The 23928-nt window shown below is 37.9% G+C and overlaps 1 protein-coding gene across 3 annotated transcripts in view; it reads right to left on the minus strand.

Moving 5' to 3' along the window:
- The window catches only part of arhgap21b (Rho GTPase activating protein 21b), a 55200-nt gene that overhangs the window by 15208 nt on the left and 16064 nt on the right, over positions 1–23928 (minus strand). Inside the window, exons 5-8 of one of the 3 annotated variants that reach the window (XM_082171938.1) lie at positions 17959–18051; positions 17787–17865; positions 17661–17715; positions 7344–8934 (exon numbers count right to left, since the gene is read on the minus strand). In XM_082171938.1, the coding sequence (XP_082028064.1) occupies positions 7344–8934; positions 17661–17715; positions 17787–17865; positions 17959–18051 (1818 nt within the window). Of the gene's footprint in view, positions 1–7343; positions 8935–9407; positions 10054–10077; positions 10489–17660; positions 17716–17786; positions 17866–17958; positions 18052–23928 lie in introns of those variants that run through there. The other 2 variants (XM_082171940.1, XM_082171939.1) reach the window with 2 other exon arrangements.

The following is a 23928-nucleotide window of genomic DNA, read 5'->3' on the forward strand; positions in this document are numbered from 1 at the left end:
TACTTTATTCTTGATTCTTTATAACATTTTTTATATATATAACATACCACAGAAATCAGCTTTTAACGTGCTTTAAAAATGGCAAGGCTGTAGTGCATGTCTTGATTTCATTGCAAGTAAGAAGTCTGCATCAGGGCTCGACATTAAGCCTTGTCATGTGCTTCTGCAAAAGTTGCTTGTCCGGAAAAGAAAACAGGATTTTTTTGTGGTGTAAATGTAATTTATTCTGAAGCCATATTCTCATCAGTGCTCTATCAGCTCTGACATATTCAAATCTGCATATGTGATATTTACCCCAAGGTAATATTTTTTTACCTTCAAAATGGGCATTTCTTTCCTAATCATATTAAATGTATGCTTCATCAAATTCCTAAATTTGATCAATAAATTCAATTATAATATTAAGACACTATAAGGCTGTTACCAATCAAATTAAATAATTTACACTGAAAATCACAACAGTATTAAATAATGTAATGAGATTGTTTTAAATATTTTTGGAATATACAAATAATAAATAAAAAAATGGGGGGGGGGGGATACTAATAGGTGTAGGCAAGTGACCATTTCAATGAGTCAAGTCAAGTCAAGTTTATTTGTATAGCGCTTTTCACAATACAGATTGTATCAAAGCAGCTTCACAGTATTAAATTAAAATAATACAACAAAGTTTTTTTCAAGAGGAATTTATTGGTTGATAAAATTAAATTAAATATCCCCAAAATATCCCCAACTGAGCAAGCCAAAGGCAACAGTGGCAAGGAACCGAAAAACTCCATCAAGTGACCTAATGGTGTCCTAAAACTCCATCAGGTGACCTAATGTAGAAAAAAAAAAACCTTGGGAGAACCCAGGCTCAGTCGGGGGCCAGTTCTCCTCTGGCATTTATGAGCTAGAGGCCGGATTGTAGTTTGAACTGTAGGATTATATGAATGCCTGGCTGAAGAGATGCGACTTTAATCAAGTTTTAAACTGGGAGAGCGAGTCTGAGCAACGAACAGTATCAGGAAGACTATTCCAGAGTTTTGGAGCCAAATGTGAAAATGCTCTCCCTCCTTTGGTGGTTCTGGATATCCTAGGTATGACCAAAAGCCTTGAATTTAGTGATCTTAAAGAGCGCGATGGATTATAGGGTGATAGAAGATCCGTTAAATAGACTGGAGCTAAGCCATTTAGGGCTTTATAAGTCAGTAGCAATATATTATAATTAATACGGAGCTTTATAGGTAACCAATGCAGTGATGATAAAATCGGTGTTATATGATCATATTTTCTTGATCTCGTAAGAACTCTAGCGGCGGCATTTTGGACTAACTGTAGCTTGTTTATTGAGGATGCAGGACAACCAGCTAATAAAGCATTACAGTAATCTATAGTCTCGAGGTCATGAATGCATGAACTAACTTATCTGCATCAGAAACTGATAGCATATTACGTAGCTTAGCAATGTTAATGTGGAAAAAAGGCTGTTTTTATAACATATGAAATATGATTTTCAAAAGACAGGTTGCAATCGAGTATAACACCCAGGTCTTTTACTGTAGAGGATAAAGTAACAGGACATCCTATGATGTTAAAGTTGTATTGTGCGAGGTTTTGTGGGCGGTTTTTTTAACCGATAAGTATTACCTCTGTCTTGTCTGGATTTAATAAAAGAAAATTATGCGTCATCCAATCTTTTATATCTTTAACACACTCTGTCAATTTGGAAAATTTAGCGTTTTCATCCGGCCTTGATGAAATATATATTTGAGTGTCATCAGCATAACAATGGAAACTAATTCCATGTTTCCTTATAATATTTCCAAGTGGCATCATATATATTGAAAATAATAGAGGGCCTAACACAGATCCCTGCGGCACTCCATAGTTTACTGGAGTTATGGTCGATTTTTCTCCATTTAAATAGACAAAATGGTAGCGGTCAGATAGGTATGATTTGAACCAGCTTAGTGCTTGTCCTTGAACACCAGTATAATTTTGTAGTCGATCTAAGAGTAATGTATGATCTATAGTATCGAACGCAGCACTAAGATCAAGTAAAACTAGTATTGAGATACAGCCTTGGTCAGAAGCTAAAAGTAAATCATTTGTGATTTTAACGAGCACAGTTTCAGTGCTATGATGCGGTCTGAATCCAGACTGAAACTTTTCATAGATATCATTTTGTTGCAAGAAAGAGCCCAGTTGAGCGGACACCACTTTTTCTAATATTTTAGACATAAATGGAAGATTTGAAATGGGTCTATAATTTGCTAGATTATTATGATCTAATTGTGGTTTCTTAATGAGAGGTTTTATAACTGCCAGTTTAAATGTTCTTGGAACATGACCTAAAGATAAAGACGAGTTAATAATATTGAGGAGAGGCTCTTCCACTACAGGTAACACTTCTTTCAGTAGTTTAGTTGGTATAGGATCTAATAAACATGTTGTTGTTTTAGATGAAGTGATACGTTTATTTAACTCTTTTTGTTCTATAGTTGTAAAGCACTGTAATTGTTCTTGCGGGGTGATAATTGAAGCTGAATTATAAGGCGCGATTGAAGATTGAACGTTTGCAATTGTGGTTCTGATGCTTTCTATTTTCTCAGTGAAGAAGTTCATGAAATCATTACTACTGAACTGTAACGGGGTATTTTGTTCGGGAGACGTCTGTTTATTTGTTAGTCTAGCCACGGTGTTAAATAAAAACCTTGGATTGTTTTGGTTGTTTTCTATTAGTTTGCGGAGGTGCTCAGCCCTGGCCGCTTTTAGGGCCTTTTTATAAAATGACATACTGTCTTTCCACGCGATTCTAAAGACCTCTAAATTAGTTTGTTTCCATTTACGCTCTAAAATACGTGTTTCTCTCTTTAAAACATGCGTAGTATTGTTATAAAATGGTGCTTTATTTTTCTCTCTGACCTTTTTTAATTTAATAGGTGCAACCACATCCAATGTTCTAGAGAGAATGGTGCTCATAGTGCTAGTTAGTTCTTCTAGTTCATCTGTTTGTTTGGGTTCAGGCAGCAGCTGAGACAGATTAGATAAGCAATTTGAGAAATTATCTATGGTGGATGGGAGGATTGTTCTGCCTGGTTGATAACGCGACGCCGCATGACATATTACAGCAGTACGTAATATGCAAGTTACCATGTAGTGATCAGTGACATCATCACTTTGTGGAATGATATCTATATCGATTGGATCGGTTCCATGTGATATAATTAAATCGAGTGTATGATTAAGACTATGTGTTGGTCCGGTGACGTTTTGCTTGACCCCAAATTAATTGAATAAATCTGTAAACGCAGCTCCTAACGCATCATTTGGATTATCTACGTGTATGTTAAAATCTCCAACAATTAATGCTTTATCGACATTGACTAATAGGTCTAATTTCAATGAGTGAGTCAGTGAGTCATTCATTCAAACAATTTGATCAAACGACAGATTCATTCAAGAATGAGGCAGTTGTTTATGAATGGGTCATTGAATCTTTGACTCAATCGATTAGTTTAAAACGCTGAGTCATTAAGTAATCAAACACAGTGTTGCTGTGAGATGCGCTATGGTTCTGCTGTGATCTATGTTTGGAACTATTTTCGCTGCTGAAATAGAACAAAATGTGTCAATATTGTGTCAAAAATGTAAGTGCCTTAATATTAAACTACTTGTTTATTGAACTGTTGTATGAAATCAGTGTTTTCAAGCGTGATGGTATTCAGAAAAACAGCCGTTTTGGTCATGTGATGTTGCATAACTGTATCATATGTCATTAAATATATATAAATATAAAAACCACAGTATCATGTTAACAGAGTCTCATTTGTTTAGATTTCTCCTCGAGAGGCTGCACGAGCCTCAACAGCGCAACCTTGTTACCGTCAATACATTGATACTTACTATTATCCACTATTAATCGCCACTTACACTAAATGTAATAAAATCAGAATCATTCTCGCATTTTGGTTCGTTTTTTAATCAGGCTACTTGACCGGTAGGGCAAGTAAAATTCTCTTTCCCTTGGCCCTTCAAAAAAATCCACTTGTCCCAGACAAGCGTTAATGCAGAGACCCTGCTGCATAAACTTTTTCTAGGAACGAGGACAGTTTTATTCATCTTACAATTTGACATGTCCTGTTTTTGAAAGCACTGAAAACTTTTGAGCTTCTCTGATGGTCTCAGCCAAAAAAGGTTGGAGTACAAAGCTGTTCTGTGCTGCCAAAGGGCTGGAGCAGCTAAAATTAAAGTAACTGCCCTAGTTCCTGCATCCTCCAGCGTCTCAAATAGGGCCAAGGGGAAGGTATGCAAAACACTCTTCATGCCTAGTCGAAGAACTCTAGCATAGCCTACAGATCGCTTCACTCCAAGACACAAGAACCTTAATGCTATCAGCAATCACCTAGCTTCATTTAATGGGATGGTAGGCAGGTCTTTTTTGTTGTTGTTGTCTTTTTTGTGGATGAAATAGGTGGCAACCATCCTCTTTTATTCACATAAACATTCAACTCACATATAAGTTATGGTAAATGGAAACTAAAGCTTGCTTGACGTGTGAGAACCAATGATGTTCATTCTTGTGTGTTACGCAGTACGTTTGAGCTTCCTCAAGAACCAATAAGGTTTATTCTTGCGTGTCAAGCATGTATTGTTGAACTTCTTGTTATTGTTTATGTTCGCTGATCAATTCTATATGTGAATAAAAGCCTAAATTCAATCTGTTCATCAATTAAAGCGATCGTGTCTCTTCGGAAAATGTGGACTAAACCGCTAAATTGTTGGGTGAGTCCTATATTTTTTGGTGAATTAACCCTTTAACCCAGAGGTGCCGGGCTAGGGATGAGTACCGAAACCTGGTATTAAACGGCCTAAGTTATGAAAGACAGCAGTATCAATAAGCTCCATTACCAGTTCTGCTGTCGGTAGTAGAGAAATTAAGAAAATACAGATACTATTTATTATTGCTAGACGTTATCTTGCAAATGATATCTTGACAGGCATTTTAACTTAGCTATTGTCTCCCAAAAGAAAGAATCAACTCTGAACCACCTAAACGAAACGTCAGGAATTCCAGTCTCAGACTGATATTTAAAATTATTTAAAACAAGAAAAGATCCTTTAAATGTGAAATTTAAACCGCCAGTAGGTGTCAGCAAGTCACTGTTAATCCTTGAGATTCAACTGATTCATTCAAATGGTTGATTCATTCAAGGAAAGAAGCATTTGACTATCTTAATCTATCCTAGTCAACTGATTCATTCAAAAAGCTGATTCCCTCAGTAAGGAAACACCGCCGTGTGAGGCTTTGTTTTGAACTATTTCCGTTGGTGAGACCAAAAACAGGCAATATGGTGTCTAAAATGAAAGTCACTTAATATTATCTTCTTGTTTATTAAACTTGTATAAAATCAATAGCCTATCACATTTGTTATCATGCTGATATTTGGAGCAAAACTGCACTCGTGATATTTATTACTAAATTATATAAATAAAGGCTAAATCACACAGTAAAAGTGTGCACTCTAAATGTGCACCCGCACTAGTCTAATCTACAAGACTACATCACGTAGAGTATGCATACTCTGGGTGTGAGTGAGGGATAGGCTATACTCGATAATGTCAAATAGCACATTGTTAAAACAACAATTACCATATTACGACAGAACACACTTTATTTGGACCAACTTGCTCCTCAGAATCACAACCTGTATGTATGATTAATTGTTGATGTATATATTTGCTGTGTATTTGCTTGCTGTGATAGTAGGTGTGACCAGTTACATCAATTGCCCACCACGGCACCGCCCCCAACGTCGATTAGATTTGTTATAGTACAAAAAATTATTTAGTTCAGTTAGAGAACAGACACTACAATTAAAAACGGAACGTGTCTGCTCAATGCAGCATGAGCTGAACAAAGAGTCGCAGCACAAATCAGCAGCAGTCATCATATTTCACCTCACTTTGGCCATTTCACCTCACTCTTGACTGACAAGACAATGGCGGAAGATTTGGTTTCAAAGCAAAATGTTTAAGCGAGTTTGTCATTACACTGTTTTGTCGTTCTCAACTTCCATTGGAATTAATTGAAAACGCTCGCTCTGCTCCGCACCGTTATGAATGCCAGTGCGGCCGTGCACATTTTTACTTTCGCTTTTGAATTAGCGATTAACAAAAGAGGGAAAATCTGCAAGATTCTGGATAAATTGAGAATCACAAAAAAATTAAATTCAAATAGAGATCATGACAAATAAACAAATTAACAATTTACTAGAGGTTCTGGCAAAATGTTCATTGCTGCAGTCTATTTAAAAATGTTTCATTAATTTGAATGAATTATTTAAAATAAATCCATTTGAAGGAATGATTCAATTACTCACTCATAAATATTTCACTTGCAGCCAACACAGATTTGAATGTTGAGGTGTGATTTTGTCAAAGGTTTAATAGACAGCAGAATCGTTGTCATTTAGGAATAAGATTGCATGGGTGTTTAAATCGAGATTGATATCTTTTAATGATTAATCGAGCAGCTCTAGTTTGAACTTACCAACACTATTTTTCTACTGAAGTCTACTTAGGAAATTCAATGGGGAAATGAAAAGCACATTATAATTTTTGCAATATTCACATTGTTGATCAAATTTTGTTGCCGGGAACATATGAATTTTCTATATAAATCTCCAGCACTAATGGGAATATCATATCATTAACACTGCTACCACTATTTATTTACCTTCTCACTTTCAAAATTCTCACCCAAATGTGTAAGCAGTATGGAAAATAAGCAATAAAGATTTTAGACATTAACAGTATGCTTAATATCAAAAGGCTAGTGCAAAAAACACCAAAGCATCAAAGATGAAATGTGACAGAGTGCAGCTCGACTACCACTCAATATTCTAGACCTATCCTCAGGCATTAGAGTACGAGGGAAGGCCACTTCCTCCCTGAACAACACCATGACTCACACACAGTCACTCTCACTCTATTTCAGTCACTCCCAAACACACTCATAGGCCTGGAATTGCACCTCCTGCAAAATCACCCTGATTCCTCAAGCTTTGAGAGTTTGATAAACAATACAAAGCAAAATTTGGCTCTGATAATCCTCTGTCTGGACACATGGGGTCGGGATTTGTGATTATGAAAGGTCACAGTTTGAGATCGCATAAGGTACTGGAGCATTTACAACACAGAAAAGCACTGATCACATTAATTGTATATAAGAAAATAATTGCAAAATACATCAAAGTCTACACATAAAAAAGATCTGCTGTAGCTCTAAAACAATCCCTACTGCTGGCTCAAGAATGTTGCCAGGTTAGCGTTGCTATGGTTACAATGAGTGCACTTACCGATGAAGGGAATGGAGTCAAGTGATTCGTCCAGATTACTGGAGCAGAAGGAGGAGTCAAGCCGCTCCCCCAGTCTCTGCATGTGCATCTCCCGGCGCGCATCGTTGGGCAACCAGCAGACACCACCCCCTGCCGGCTCAGACCCATCCGTGTCATTCACTGCAAGGATGTATGAGGGATGGCGGAGCGGTTGTGGGGTCCCCTTCCCTGTTGGGGGCTTCTCTCGGAGGACTACACCTTCTACAGAACTGGACCCGTTTACCGGTAAGCCCTTGACATCCCGTGAATGAATTCTCTGAGCTGATGCCCCACCCTGTGGCCTCTGAGGAGGCGGAGTCGAGTAAGATGCCGATCTATATCCCACTGGATTCTCTTTCCCAGTTTCTGGGTTCTGCATGGTTTCAGCCCTAGTTCTTGATTGGTTTGATGCAGAATTAGAAATACGATTTCCAACAACAGTTCCGCTTTGGTCTTTGGAAGGAGGCTCTTTGGCCTGGTTTACTCCATTACGAGGTCGCTCTGTAAAACCAGCAGTGGGTGGGATGTCCGTTCTGGAGCTGTGCATATGGGAGCCAGCAACACCCCTGATGTTCATACCATACCCTGTTGGGGGACGATAAAGGACCGCCCGTGGTGGGAGAGACTGTCTACTAGGACGACTCCTCTGGTCTCCTCTGCCATACAGCGGCCTATCCACAGCGGCCCATGGTGCGGCAGAAACTAGTTCATGTTCTACATAGTCTGACGAATGAATGCGGGGCTTCCGCATGAGGCCGTCAGAGGACACACTACGAGGAGGCCAGTCCCTGGCTTGGGCTGCTCTCTCCGCCCCACTCATCCTATCTTGTGAAGCGCTGCGTGGAGGAAGCACAGACGGGCCGTGGTAAGCCCGCTCATGAGACGTGCTTCTGCGGCGTAACTTATTGCCCCATCCAGGTTGGGGTCCACAGTGAGGGCCACCATGGACACTTTGTGATGCAGTCCGCAGGCTGTCTAAACGCTCTTGAATAGTCCGACTGTAAGTGTGAAGACCTTTATTATCAATATATTCCCGGTATGTCTGGTAAGTCCGCCAATCAATGTTCTGGTGGGTAGCAGGGGAGTTGATGGAGGAAGCAGGCACATAGTGTGTAGGTGGAATGGCATAATGATCACCATGGTAACCTGAAGGGAACATGTCAGCTTTGCGAGGGTGAAGGTATGGCGGACGACCACCAGACACTGTACCAGGCCTGGCTCTAATCAGCATTGGATCTGGGCCTACTAGACCATAGTCCCCCCTATGACCCGGAACCATACGGCCCATGGGAACATCAGGAGGTAACACCACTGTCCGAACACTTTCATTGCACACACATACCGCAGTCTGTGTCTTTGGAATGGGTGGTGGAGGGGAGGGAGGTACTGGTATCTCCACACGATATCCTAGATCAGATGGTACAACCCCCGGGGCTAATGTCTCAGTGGCCTGGGCCATCCCCGGGGGCTTACAGTCTACTCGAGGATAACATATAGGGGGTGGCTGCGGAATATGGCGGGCATTTCCACTGTATGCATCATGACCCTTAAGGTAGGCATCTTGGGAATAGGCCTGTGGAAGAAAGAATCAGGTAAATTTTAATAGTATTCACAATATTAGAGAAAACTTGAAATTCATGATGATTTCCTACAAACAGTTCTCTCTGTGTGGGTAGACAGCATTACATTTGTGTGTGGGAGTTTGACAGGTCAGAAGTGTGAGCTATACTCTGGTGTGCCAAGAGCTTGAGAATTCTACAATAATCATAATATCCAAAGCTGACAGTTCAGAACAAAAATACACCTATAGCAATCAATTTGACTAAACTACAGTTTCTGTTGTGTATGACTGTAAAAAAAACAGATGTGATCTGATCTCAACTGGGAGCAAACAGGTAATGCCTTCCCTTTAAATTGTATTATGGTGCTGGAAAGAAAGACCAGCCTCCATTTCACACAAAGACATATCTCCAATGGAAGCACCAGGCAGCCTAAAATAATAACAAAAAAATAGCAATTCAGAGTAACAAGAAAGTGGTTACCCACCGTTCGGGTCACCACACGTGACCGAAGCGACACTGAAGCCAGAGGTGAACGATTTCCCTGGTTAGCAATGGCACTAAATCTGACCTCCGTAATCATGTCAAAATCCAGAGTTCAAGGTAAACTACTATCACAAGACTTCAGCTTGATGAACGTCAGATTGAAAACAAATACCAGGCCCCATATTGTTTTTCTTACTCGGATATGTTGGCTTCCAAAACATCACGACAAGTCATGTAGAGTGGACTTTCGACCCATCATACAGAGTTACATACCTTTTGCATAACAATACAAACTGAATATGATATCAGTAGTAGGGAACTTCGCCCCTCCTTTCATGCCACAGATGCCTTGTTAAAAAAGGCCAAAGTTCATAATAGGAAAAGAGAGAAATGAGAAAAAAGGGGCGAGGCATAGCAAATATGCTTGCTGTATATATCAGAGAACTACCCACACGCCTAAATCAAACAGGTCACACAATCCCTTCGCTACTGTGATCAAGACATTCCACAAACTACGCTGTACTACGCTACACATTATCAGAAACATCATGACAGTCATATGAAAATGACAAGGGACAGGAAATCAACAACCAACTGGAATACAATGACATGCATGACATTTATAAATGAAAAAACAACAATCAACATGAATGTAGCATTGATCTGCTTACCAGACTAGTGATTCCCTGCGAAAATTGCAGCCATTACATCACAAACCCACGTAGGAAAAAAAGAGAGAGAAAGGGAGGGAAAGTAAAAGACCAGCATACATTAAAGGTGGTCAAAACCAAAAGAATCAAGTCCACGTACTGACAGCCACTATCACAGTAAATATCTCTGTACAGAGCGCAAAAAATGCACAGGAGCTGCAGCGCTGTCAGTGAGGAGGGATCGTGGGAAGGTGGAGGGGTGCTGTGGGAAGACTGTCACGTTAGCGATGCCACCTGCTTGTCCTCGTCGCTCCCAATCGAGGTGGGGGCTGAGGTGCCTGCCTCGCGTAGTAGCGGTCGGCTCTCCATTTCTCCCCTCTCCATCCATCCGCAGGCAGATTACTCCGTGATTACACGCACACACACGCTCCCACCCTCCCTCCCAGCTAACGCGTCCACTTGCTCACTCCCTCCCTTACTCTCGCTGGAAAGCTGTAACCATTCACATGTCGGAGGCAGATGCTTGATTATACATTCAGCTCAGATGGTACAGCTTCCCCCTCCCTTCCCCGTTTTCTCTCTCGCTGACTCGCGCCTATTTCAGATAGACTGTCTACAACACAGAGCAGTCAGCTGACTCCAGCTTATCTAATCTCATCTTTTCTGTCTCTTCCTGTCTCTCTTTCTCTCACTGAAATCCGTAAGCCACTTCCCACCGTAGCATCCTTTCACATCTCTAATGAGCAACTCGGTTACTGTGACTAATGTCACCAGAGACCTCAAATGGATTATTCCTCCACCCAGCTGAAAACCCTGTTTAGACAGGCCACAGCATTTCCTTGCAACACTGCTTCACACGAGAGTAAAACACTACCACGGCAACAGCTGTGCAGCAACAAAGTATGGCAAGGAAATATAACAGAGGTAGTAAGGAGAGAAATGAGGAAAATTATTGAAAACTTGTCAAGTACATCTCCGGGTCATATTTCACTCCAAAAACAAGGTAAATGATATTTTGCTTGAAGAAAGCAAAACCTATTTTTAGGACAATTAATATTTACTTATGACATTTTATGACATATTATCCTTCAATGCTCACATTGTATTACGGTTATGAGAATCTAATGAGCTTCACTGAGAATGGGAATGACAAAAAACAAAAACACAATTGTCTGGCTGAATTCTGGTAATGACAATTTGGGGATAAAATTATCAGTTTTGCATTTCAATAAATCTTAATTGGCATACAAACAGGCTTAAAGGGATGGTTCGGAGTAAAATCAACCTAGGGTCCTTTGCACCATGACCTCGAGCCAAACACCCCCCCCAGAAGCTTTTTTTCCCTTGGTTGAACATTATTAAAGTTAGAGCTTATTTAGAGAAATCAGCCGGATGGCGCTAACGGATCCAAGGATGTATCTCGTAAATTACCCCTCTAATAATGCCCAGAATGGTACCAAACTACAGTAGTACAAATAGGTTCTGTACTCATAAAACGAGGCATTGCAAAGTTTGTAAGTACATCAGGAGTTTATTTAAATAGCACTTGCCTGATGGCTTATGTTACCGCTAACCCGGACGTCGACGTCACTTCAGTGGCTTGGGAAAAGCATGTAAAAGTCCTGGCAGAAAGCGATGCATAAGGATGCAGTGTAACGACACCCAGTTCCAGGAATGCACTAATATTTTGTTGGTAGTACCAGTTTGCAACAATTATTAGTTAACACTAAATTGTTAACACTTCGGAAAAAATAATAATTCGTCGTTACACTACATCCTTATGCATCGCTTTCTGCCAGGACTTTTACGTGCTTTTCCCAAACCCCTGAAGTGACGTCGACGTCCGGGTTAGCGGTAGCATGAGCCGCCAGGCAAGTGATATTTAAATAAACTCCTGATGTACTTACAAACTTTCCAATGCCTCGTTTTATGAGTACAGAACCTATTTGTACTACTGTAGAAGTTTGGTACCATTCCGGGCATTATTAGTGGGGTAATTTACGAGATACATCCTTGGATCCGTTAGCGCCTCCACTAAGCCATCCGGCTGATTTCTCTAAATAAGCTCTAACTTTAATAATGTTCAACCAAGTGAAAAAAAGCTTCTGGGGGGATGTTTGCCTCGAGGTCATGGTGCAAAAAACCCTAGGTTGATTTTACTCCAAACCATCCCTTTAAGTTGCTATGCAAAATGCTAATAAACAGTGCAATTAAATATATGCAGTAGTCCTTTATAATACCTTTTGTCTAAACATAACAAAAAACAACATCAAACAGTTTGAAGTGTATTCCTGAACCAGTTTAATCATTGATAATCTCCAAACAGAATGCAGCGCATCAAGTCAACGACAGTAAACGGATGGGGTCCCCTTATAGGAATAGTTCACTTTAAAATGAAAATTACCCCATGATTTACTCACCCTCAAGCCATCCTAGGTGTATATGACTTTCTTCTTTCAGACGAATACAATCGGAGTTATATTAAAAAATATCCTGGCTCTTCCAAGTTTTATAATTGCAGTGGATTGCAACCAACAGATTGAAGCTCAAAAACGTGCATCTATCCATCGTAAACGAACTCCAAACGGCTCCAGTGGGTTAATAAAGGCCTTCTGAACCATAACGATGAGTTTGTCTTTTTAAAATTGTATATAATTGTATATTTAATAAAGTGAACAAACATACGGATTCCACTTAAGATTAAAGCAACACTAAGTAACTTTTGCTCTCTGGGTCCCCCTACAGTTGGGAAACAGTATTGTCTTCTACTACTGTCGTAAAATCTACCAGGGGATACACGTACATTTGTTGACAAGCCTATACCCCCGAACTCTGTAGAATGAGTTCTCACGTCTTGGGCAGACTGCCTGCGTTGCGTGTGAAATGTCTTCATCCCAGGTACAGTGGCATATATTTCAGCATGTCATATGAATATAATTTCATGGGTTTTATTTTTTTTTCCAATCGCCAAAAGATCGCGTAGCTCGTTTACAAGCCAGCGTCATTTAGGGTTGGTCAGAATACCATTTTTGAGCTTCGGTAGTAATGCACATCAAATATTCGAAGCTTCGGAGAGAGGGGGCTGAACATATTCTTCTCTCTAATAAAGGCAGGAATCTCTATGTGTCTGTCTGTCCGTTTGCATTTTGATTATTTCGAGAACCGTTCATCCAAACGACTTCACAAGGGAGTGCAGTGTCGCATTTGGTGCAATATAGATAGACACGCGAGAAGCAACACTTTAAGAATTAATCAACTTTTAATAAACTACAGAACAGCGCGAGCGGGAAGCAGCGCACCTCACGCGGGCAGGGCTTATATGCTCCGAGAACGGACACTGCACTAGTGATATCAAACACATCTTCCCCATGAACAACACAAAGTAAATACACTCGCACGTAACACACACACACACACAGGTCTGTTAACTTAAGCAATACTTTTAATAAGGTAGTCTAATATTTTTCTGACTAACAAATTACTGACACAGTAAAGGGTAGATTTAAATAAAGAAAAACGAAATTTAAATAAAGAAAAAACGAAATATAAATAAAGAAAAAAATTTAATTTAAATGAAGAAAAACGAGATTAATTTAGATTGATAATAACGGGTAAAAAGCTTAATGCATTTTGTTTCTATTATTCTATTTTCCACAATGTCAAAGCAACGCAGCTTAACCCAAAACACAAGCTCAGGCATGCACTTCGGTCCATACAAACTCCACTGTTCTGCGCTGTAGCCAGAGAACACTCCCGTTGCAGGAACACTTTAGTAGGCCAAGAAGAAGCAAATATATTTATTAAGTATAACGAGGTTGGGTTCCTTCAACTGTCCATCCTATTAAAAATGGCTAGGCTATATAAGATAATTGTAAAAAAAAAAAAAAAAAAAAAAAAAAAAAGTATTGTATTTCGTCAGATTTTATAGTGTTGAATATATTCAAGCGCGAATGAGAACCGTTTCGAGGGGGATGCCAGGTGTGCAAAAAAACGGAAAAAAAACTTGCTTGCAAGAATGTAGCCTCTACCAAACTTGTACAGCATTTAGACATAGGCTTAATTCTGACTTTTTTTTTTTTGTCCGTTGCTGCTTTGGCCATGACAAAAACATACGCACAAAAGCCGGAAAACAAACGCTGGTTGGCCTCTCACGTCCGAATTTGAGGAAGTGACATATGCCGTAAAGCAGTCGAATTTTGTAGTTCTTTTTGTGCTTGGGTTACTACCCGAACCCCAAAGTTACGTAGTGCCAGTAAAAGCGATACAAACCCCGTCAGGCTATGGCAGACGTGTCATTCAACCTACTGTAGGTCGATGTACCATTACAAGGGTCTTGGAAATATATTATGAAGGTTGAAAAAATACATAGTGTTGCTTTAAAGCACAACTTATGCGAGTAATGCGACGCATGCTGATATTTACGCTACGCCATGACGCACTACGCTACTTCTGACGTCATAAATTGCCTAAGTTGCACAAGTAGACTGCGTATGGCCATTTGTCTGGAAGCTAGAATTTTACTTTGTAACATGTTAAACATTAATATTTTTCTTACATAAACTCATTATTTTGCTTCAGAAGGCCTTTATTAACCCACAGGAGCCGTTTGGTGTTCGTTTATGACGGATGGAAGCATGTTTTTGAGCTTCAATCTGTTAGTAGCAATCCACTGCCATTATAAAACTTGGAAGAGCCAGGATATTTTTTTATATAACTCCAATTGTATTTGTCTGAAAGAAGTCATATACACCTAGGATTGCTTGAAGGCGAGTAAATCATGGGCTAATTTTCATTTTAAAGTGAACTAATCCTTTATGCCTGCCACTCAGAAGTAAAAAAAAAAAAAAAACATCAAATTGTACAGGTAGTGAAACTAAAGCGCATTTCATCCAGGTTGATGAAGAAAATGATGCAGCATTTTAAATGTCATTTCCGATGATTGACATCGCAGTTTATGTGTAAATGTGTAAATGTGCTTGTGAACAGCATATGTGCTACATTTACTGGAAGATTTACCAAGTTTCTGTGAAAGCAGAAGTCCAACTTCCCACATGTGACATTTTAACTGGAAAACTAAAAACACATAAATCCTACAAGATTCTCTCATTTCATACTTAAGATATTAACATAATTTCATTAATAAGTGTTTTTTCTTCTGTAATTCAGATCATCACTGTGATTCCACTACACCCTGCACATGAAACAGCAGAGGTGCTTTAAGAAATACAGATGCCTGCTGCCAGAGAGTTCAAACGATGCTTACAGCAGTAAATGGCATGCATTAAAAGTTAATCTAAAGGGCAAACAAATGAGTGCAGGACTGAGTGTGCTCACTGAGAAGAGCGAAACTGTGGACAGAATTAGAAAGTACAGAACAGACTCGGAATAAAACAGAAACAGGACATTGGGTGATTATTCACACAAAATAGTTAGAACAATGGTCAGTGATCCGAATGAACCTGGATGAGCCCTGTGTTTCCATTCTATTCCACTTAACATAGCCTAAAAAAACCCTGCATTTTATCCAAAAAAATAAGTGTTGAAAATTCAATGTTTAAAGGCATCATTCAGAAAATGTACAAACACATGGAACACAAAACGAGACTTTAAAGAATCTTTAAGAAGCTCTTTTGTAGTCAACATTATTATATTAAAATATATTTATCAGGGCTCTATGCTTACATTTTTTATGAGCACATTAAAAAATTGAAAAGCACCTTCTGATCAATAATATCAATATTAACATTCCCATTACAGGGTTACATCTGCCCCCTTAAACTGATTTCCAGGGGCATTATTTTATTTTTGTAAAGACAATTTTTTCCCCCCAACTAATTACATGTATGCATCATAGTTTATGTTAAATTCTTCATTTAAATTTATTTAAAACATTTTATTAAATTACAAATTAAATTAGGGTAATAAAAAACAATAGGGCAGTTACCAATCAAAAGAAAATGGTATCAACAAAATCCATCTTTGAGAGGTGGCACAGAAGCTGCATCTGAAGTGGCATTTAGGTACGTTAACAGACAGTTTAAGGTGGCATGATTTTTAATACAGAAATATGAAATGATTAAACACCAGCAGTGGGTTCTGTAAAGTCACAGTCTTTGTCATTGAATCATTCATTCTATTGATTCATTCAAAATGGGTGATTCATTCAGGAGAAAGCAATAGATTGTCTATATGAATGGGTCATTATATCATTGACCTCATCTGTGTCTTTAATGTTAATCAAACAACAAAGGACAAAGAAAAGAAAAATCACTTCTCTTGACTGAATAACTTTTGTAACTTTAATAAGGATCAATCTATATTTAATGTATACAGTTAGGACTTTGCAATGTTATTTTACATTTGATTACTTTATACAATTTCTCTACATGAAAACTACTGTTAGACCTGTACCTGATAATCCTGAAAAGCACTATGTTTATTTTATTTGTATGTTTGTTCTATTGTATATCTTTGTGCTATTGCGATTCTTTTTTTCTTATTTTATTACTGACTGTTTACTGGTATTTAATAATATTTGAAATTTATATTAGTCAGGCTAGTAGTTTTTGCTGTGGTATCAAAATTGGAATTGAGATTTGTGAAATTTTGCTGGTCTCTGAAATTTGGTGTCATAACCTTATTAATTAAGGTTGCATGGGTCAAACACAATGAAAACAAGAACTATTTTAATTGATTTATTTATTACTTTTTTTTTGTGGTGGAGCCAGTAAAATTTTTGGTTGGGCAAGAAAACAAAAACAAAAAACAAGTGAACCACTGGCACAACCAGGCCAGTAGAAAAAAATCCTTAGCATTGAGCCCTGATACTGCACAGCAGTTCTGTATTAGATCTCTGTGTGAGAGAGAGAGCCCATGTGCCAGGCCCCAGCTGGCATCGCTCCCCCAACTAAACGGCTGCTTCAACACAAACAGCCTTTCATGAAGCGAGAGCTTCCATCCTGTCTCAGAGAACATCCAGCTCTTCACCTCTACACATTCTGAACTTCCTATGAAAATAGAACATGTTCAAAAGTTCACCGCAACTGAAAACAACTAATATATCAGAAATAAGTTCATGATTAATGCTACAGTGTATCTGGTACGTATGATAAAACAACGGCACCATTCATGAGTCAGGAGACCCAGGAATGCAACACAGCATGGAAATTTGACTGTAATGGAGAGTGTCAAAGAGAATGCAGGGCAGATAAAGTGATGACTGCACTACAGTTATGTGTAATTGAGGACAGCTGTGATGGTGCGGCAGTTTAAGGCTCGCTGGAGAACGACAGGCTGCAGTGTCCTGGTTAGCAGTCCCAGATACAGCAGCACCCTAAGGAGCGAGAGGAACCCGCCTCCTTCCTCTGAAATGGGTCAGAACCTTCATTTCCATGGGTGCGAATAGAACAAGTGCAACTGAATGCAAACTTAAAATATAATGCATACAAAGACCTCATTAAAATTAAGTACTCAGAAGATTCTGGCCAGATTTATCTGAAGTAACCAGACAAGTTTCCAACAACAAAGTCAGCGAAGAAAATCAGAAAATAAAGTTCAGTTAGGGCCTGCTTTAAAACAAAAATACAAAAACAGTAAAATCTTACCAGCTGTAGTATATCTTCATCTTTTGGCATCACACACAACTCCAGAAATGTATGACTGGAAGTGGGGAAAAAAATATTTAGGACCGCAATCATGACACATCTATATGAATTATAACACACTCATACCTGTTCTGGATGAGCCCTATGACCTGGGAGTACGTCTTCCCAATGATGCTCTCGCTGTTCACTTTCACGATCCTGTCCCCTGTTGAGGTTCCATTTGCAGGTTTTAGATGATCAGACATCGATAAGCAAAACGAAACAATGTGCTGTACATTAGAAGTGCTGGTGTAATTACCAGTGCAGAGTCCGGCGCTGTGAGCGGGCCCTCCCTCTTTGACCTGTTTCACAAAGATCGTGTCCATGGGCTCCAGTCTGTTCCGTGGTCTCCCTGGCAACAACAAAAGCAGCAGTGTCACGAGTGGCCCAGATCACAACAAACCAGCGCCAGGAAGAACCGAGCGGTCACAAGATCGAGCCACAAAATAAATAATTTAAATCACACCAGCTTCGAAATGAAACGTTTAACCCATCAATACAGCGGAAATGCTGTGACTTCATCTAGAAATGACCCAGCATTCAATGTGACATCCCTCAGCCCCTAAGGGAAGCGCTATACTTGGCTTCATTCTGACATAATCCGCCAGAACATAGATCACAGATCTAACAGTAAATAACTAACACTACAGATTCCCTGAGGATGACAGCTACGGCACGCTAAGGCAGGGGCCCATGTCTACTTGCACTGAAGGAATGAGGATCTCTCCTCAACAGTTTATTTATTTATATATATATATATATATATATATTATTATATATATTATTATAGGAGGAGGAGGAGGAGTAGGAGAAGTCCCTTGAGCACCAAATAATCATATTAGAATGATTTCTGGTGGATCATGTGACACTGAAGACTGGAGTAATGATGCTGAAAATTCAGATTTACCATCACAGGAATAAATTACATTTGAAATACATTAAAATAGAAAGCATTTTTTATTTTATTTTAATATTTCACAATATTACAGTTTTTACTCTATTTTTGATCAAATATATACAGGTGAACATAAGAGACTTCTTTCTGAAGTCCTGATTTTGCTGCAGGTTTCAATAGTCTTAGAACCACTCAGATGTGCCCAGAATTCAGCATGGCACAAACACAAACAAACCCACTTGGCATATGAATGCTTTAATCGCTTTCAGTCTTTTCTGGAATTAAAGAATGGAAAACTGAGATCTGACATCAAATAAAAGAGTATAATTGAGCTGCAGGTGCATGTGTAAATCAGTGTTTAGAGACAGAAAACTGTTTGTAGTTTCTACAACCTGCTTCCAAAAGGGCAACAATGAGGAGCTCATCAAGAACATGATATCTCCCTCGTAAAACTGTAATGATTTCAGTAAGCGGACATGGCAGTGTGCTACAGCTTGCGATTGCATGTTTCCTTCTTTTTGCTTGAGGTCTTGCCTGTAGAGTACAGCTGTACGGTTCTGAATAAATTGAGAAATCACAATTTTTTTGTTTAAAACAGAGATCATGATTCTGAATCCTACTTGTTTACATATAATTATAAAGTAATTAATTTGTTGACTAGATGCTGCAAAGTATGCTTGCCGTCGAAGCTGAGAGAACGCTAACATCAGAACCTCAAGCGGTTAAAACAATCTGACAAAAATATACGCAACTCCGACCCAAAGGTTTAATGTCTCGATTGTTACCATCTATTTGCATTTATTTCCAGCTGACAGCTTTTAAGCATTTGTTATGCAGTAAAGTTGCACATTTAAAGCTAGAGACATGAGAAAGCAAACTGTACCATCATGCAGCTGACAGAAACATATAAACAAATCAGAAATGCATTCGATTTCAGTCATTTTTTTATCGTCACACTATAATACATATTATAGTACATATATACATATAATACATAATTGATTAGATAATCAAGTGTACTAAAATAGAAGCACAAAAAAGCGTGAGTAAACAAAATATATAGGCTATGTGTCTAATTTCAATGCTATGGCCTTCATGTAGATATATAAAGATGGCCATATTTAAGCATGACTCTTTGGATTTATATAAAATGGTAACACTTTTCATTAAAATGTATTAGTAAATGTTGAAATGACCAATACTTTTATTAATATTAAAGTTGTTTCTTTTACTAATAATGCACTATAAACTAACATGAAAGATTGATCAATCAAGGTATAATTAATATATTAATCATTTTATATTTAAAAAGTATAGTACATTTTCATGCTTCAGTACTTTTTTTCAATTTTTGTAATAAAGTTCAACACTATTTATTTTCACTCAGTATCTATTTTAAACTATTGGTTGATTAATCGGTTATCGGCCAACATGGGCCAACCTATCGTTACTGGTCAAATCCAGTATTGGTATTATTGGTCTATTCAGAAAAGTATAACTGAAAATACTTCTGGTTATTTCGTTACATTGGAAATGGAAGGTCGAATGGAGCACATTGCATTGTGGGATGCAGAGTGTTCAGTTGTATACTGCACATTATGACAAAAAAAAAACTATGCACAGTACATATTTTAAATACTACAGAAACAATAAGTAAAAAATAGCAATGTTATCATTTATAAAGATTGAATGCGCCATCTTGTGTTCACTGTCATACACTGTAGTTTTCAAATATTAAAACTCTTACACATTTACCTCAGGAATATGAAGAAACGCACCCATTTATGCCATGTTTATCGCATTTTGCATGTAATGAAATAATAATGAACAACATACTAACCAAAAAAATGTGGTCGGTTATCAGAAATGATAGAAAATTCACAATAGAAGTGTGCCAATGATAATAGATGAAAGCCAGAGAAAAACATCCATAATCCAATCCCCTCAAATTTCCCTTCTAATGTGGTTGTGGAATATAGATGCATGTCAGTTATGCAATCCGTGCACTGGAGTTCAAGTTTCTTTCTGTTGCTGAGAACATGAAACAATGACTCACTCGTATACTGTCCAAAGCAGAGGCATGGCAACATGCGGAAATACAGACACAATCTATTCTATATACATGTTGTGCACACAAAAACAAACTAAAACCAGCTGAGAAATGCACAACTACAAACCTGGAACCACATTTTCAGAGAAATAAAACAGGCTTGAAAAAAACATTCCTGGCTCTCACAAAACATGCAAATTTAATATTTTACTATTACATATGCTGGTGTAAGTTCAGGTTGTTGTATTTTTTTCTGTTTTGCATACAGAACTAGAGGCACACTAAGGGATGTTGTGTAAGCTAGTTTGGACTCTTCTAGGTAATGTCAATCAAATTTCACAGGGCTTTGCACTAGTGCTCTCTTATAGACTAAAGATTGTTCAGATGATAGTGTAAAAAAAGTGTTTTTCAGTTATGCTGCATTAGTCAGGTACAATATTATAAACCACAACAGTTTCAGTTCCTGTTTCAATTTAACGCTTTTCAATGAGTGAGCTAAAAGCGTGGAAGTGGAAGAGTTCAAATCCTTAACACTTGGCAGCTACAAACTACAAAGTTATATACATTGGTAAATTAGATAGCCTACAGTTTGTGCTAAGGACATGAGAAGAGGGGTGATATTCTTTCTTTCATATAACTCTTTTGTAAACCCGGAAATATTTAGGCCAGATACTTACTGACACAGTGGTTCCAACTTGCAGAAGAGCATTTCACAAGGATTGTGCACCACAACAGGCAAAAGATAAATGACAAAGCATTAATAAACCTAAAGCTCAGTATGAATCTCCTCTAAGTTGGGCATGATTTGAGGGCCCTAACAGAAGGGGATATATCAGAATATAGCAGGGTTTTTTTATTATTTTTTTTAACGAAAGATAATGAATTTAGACTAGAGATAGACAAATAAATTTCCCGATATTAAAGTATTTTCCATTATCGGATCTCGGATCTGTAATATTGGATTCGCTGATAAATGTCGCCATCTTGTGGCCGTTTGGAGAATTGTACACAAGACTGCCATTAAAACACTGAATCTGAAGGGAAGAGAGTCAACAACGGCGTTCAAAGGTAAAATAACTTACCTCCCTTAGATAATTGATTTAAAATAACCATTAATGTACAAATGAGATACATTACATAAATGCAAAATATGTATATATATAAAAAAATAGAGATAGAGTCCAACAAGTCATGTCCCAATAATTAAATAAAAACAGCCATGAATGAACGCATGTTGGAAATAAATGCGCTGAACTTAATTCTCTCTCTGATGTCTGCTCATCATCGGTCTCATAAAGTCACATTCATAAGGCCGTTTACAAACAGGGTTGAGGCTCAAGACTGCTCCAGCCACTGTAAGCAGCTTTTAAAAAGATCCACTTGTTTAAAACTCCTTAAATGATATTAACATCTACTGTATGACCTTTATTTCGCTAATAAACATCTAAATAATTACAGATACATGTGGAAATCAATTATCTCCACGAGAGAAGTTCTGCGTAAACACACAGATAAAAACAGCGCTCTGTCAACAGGTATTTCATAACCTAGACCGACAAAAACATGCCAGATGAGATGCACTCGATAACTGCCATGATGTATTCATTGTTTTGTTTATTTTTCTGACAATGCATATTCCAGCGTATTCCATTCTCTTCACTCTTTAGCCTATTAAACTACACATAAACCTTTTAAAACGGTAGTTTATAACCATGTGATTATATTTATGCAAAGCTGATAGACTCCTGTCATTTATTTGTTCTCTATTTAAAAACATTAGACTTTCCAAATTTATTTAGCCAATTGTTAATATTGTTGCTGTTGTCATAAAAAGATGCACTTAGTTCTATTAGTTAGAATTATTTCTACATTATTTATTTGTTACCTGTTTGTTTACCTGATCAAAGCTTTTATTTGAAAACAATTACACTTTAGTGAGAGTGCACTATATATTTTTTTTATATATTTTTTTTTATTACAAATAAAAATATGCAAATGAGAGTACTAAGCTACATTAAAGTAGCAATGTTTTTTTTTCAAGTCTTGAATGTTTTATGCTTTTTATTTGTTAGAATTATGTCTCTGTTTGTTTACCTGATCAAAGCTTTTATTTAAAAAAGACACTTTAGTGACAGTGCACTTTATTATCTTTCTATTTAATGATGTAGAAGAAGTGTGTTTTGTATTGTATGCAAGGCGGGAAGTGAAATTACAGTTTTGAAAAAAAGTGTTAAAATAGTTTGTTCAGTTCAGTGCTGATGTTATAACGGTCAAAAACAGAAATAAAACGATAAACAAACATAACACGCAAATAATCAGTATCTCTAATTTAGACGATCATTCCTGAACCATTATGTCCTGCAGCTGGCAAATTTCTACATTCTTCCACTATCAATCAATAAAACAAAATTTTCCAACAGATGTTTTTTCCTTCACATATTCTTCATTCTTTATCAAGAATGCGGCTTATCTTTGGCCATTATGTGACCATTATGGTCCAGTATGTGTGGTTTGTTGAAATGCCACGAGCATTACAACCTTACTATAATTCAGAACAAACAAATCTATGTAGGTCACAGTTTGTTATCTGCACTGTAAAGAAGTCAAACAGAAGGATTCAATGTGGGGGATCCTGAAGCAGATTTACAAGCCTGTATTTCTGTAGCGATGTTTAGAGATGCAACTTCTCTGAGCAGCTTTTAGCCACTCAAAGCACTGACCAGAAGCATTGTTAAAATGTTAAAGTAAAAATAAATAAAAAATAATTCTACAAATTAACTTTTTAAAACCGTGTCTTAAATCTCCCGTGTTCCACTCAACTCTTTGGCATTTTGCATATTGTTGTCAAGCACATTTTGAACGCAAGAACAAATCCTGTATGTTCAGAAAACCCACCGTCTAGTCAAATTCGAAACCAGGCTTTGCATATCCCTAATTGACAGCAGGATGAAACTACAGGAAAAACAGATCATTTATACTTTTAACAGTCAAGCTCTTTTGCAACAAAATGATGCAATCTTAAAAACACACCTAAGGTCAAAAGTTCAAACAGTAACGGGGGGGGAGAGGTTGAGCAGGGGAAAGAATTCAGTGAGTTATTTCTGGCCGCAATAGATGGTTGTGCTGAACCATGTTATGAGAGCTATCGTGTGATGTGAGGTGAATAAAAGTCCTTCCTTGAGAGAACAATTGCTCTGACACAAACTTTTTGGGTGCTAGATTAAAGTAGAAATTGAGTAAACAGGGAATTTCAGGGCGTTTTCAAGATCCTCAAGCCAAGTTTT

Source organism: Leuciscus leuciscus (assembly GCF_965113295.1).
Source record: "Leuciscus leuciscus genome assembly, chromosome: 6".
Taxonomy (NCBI): Eukaryota; Metazoa; Chordata; class Actinopteri; order Cypriniformes; family Leuciscidae; genus Leuciscus; species Leuciscus leuciscus.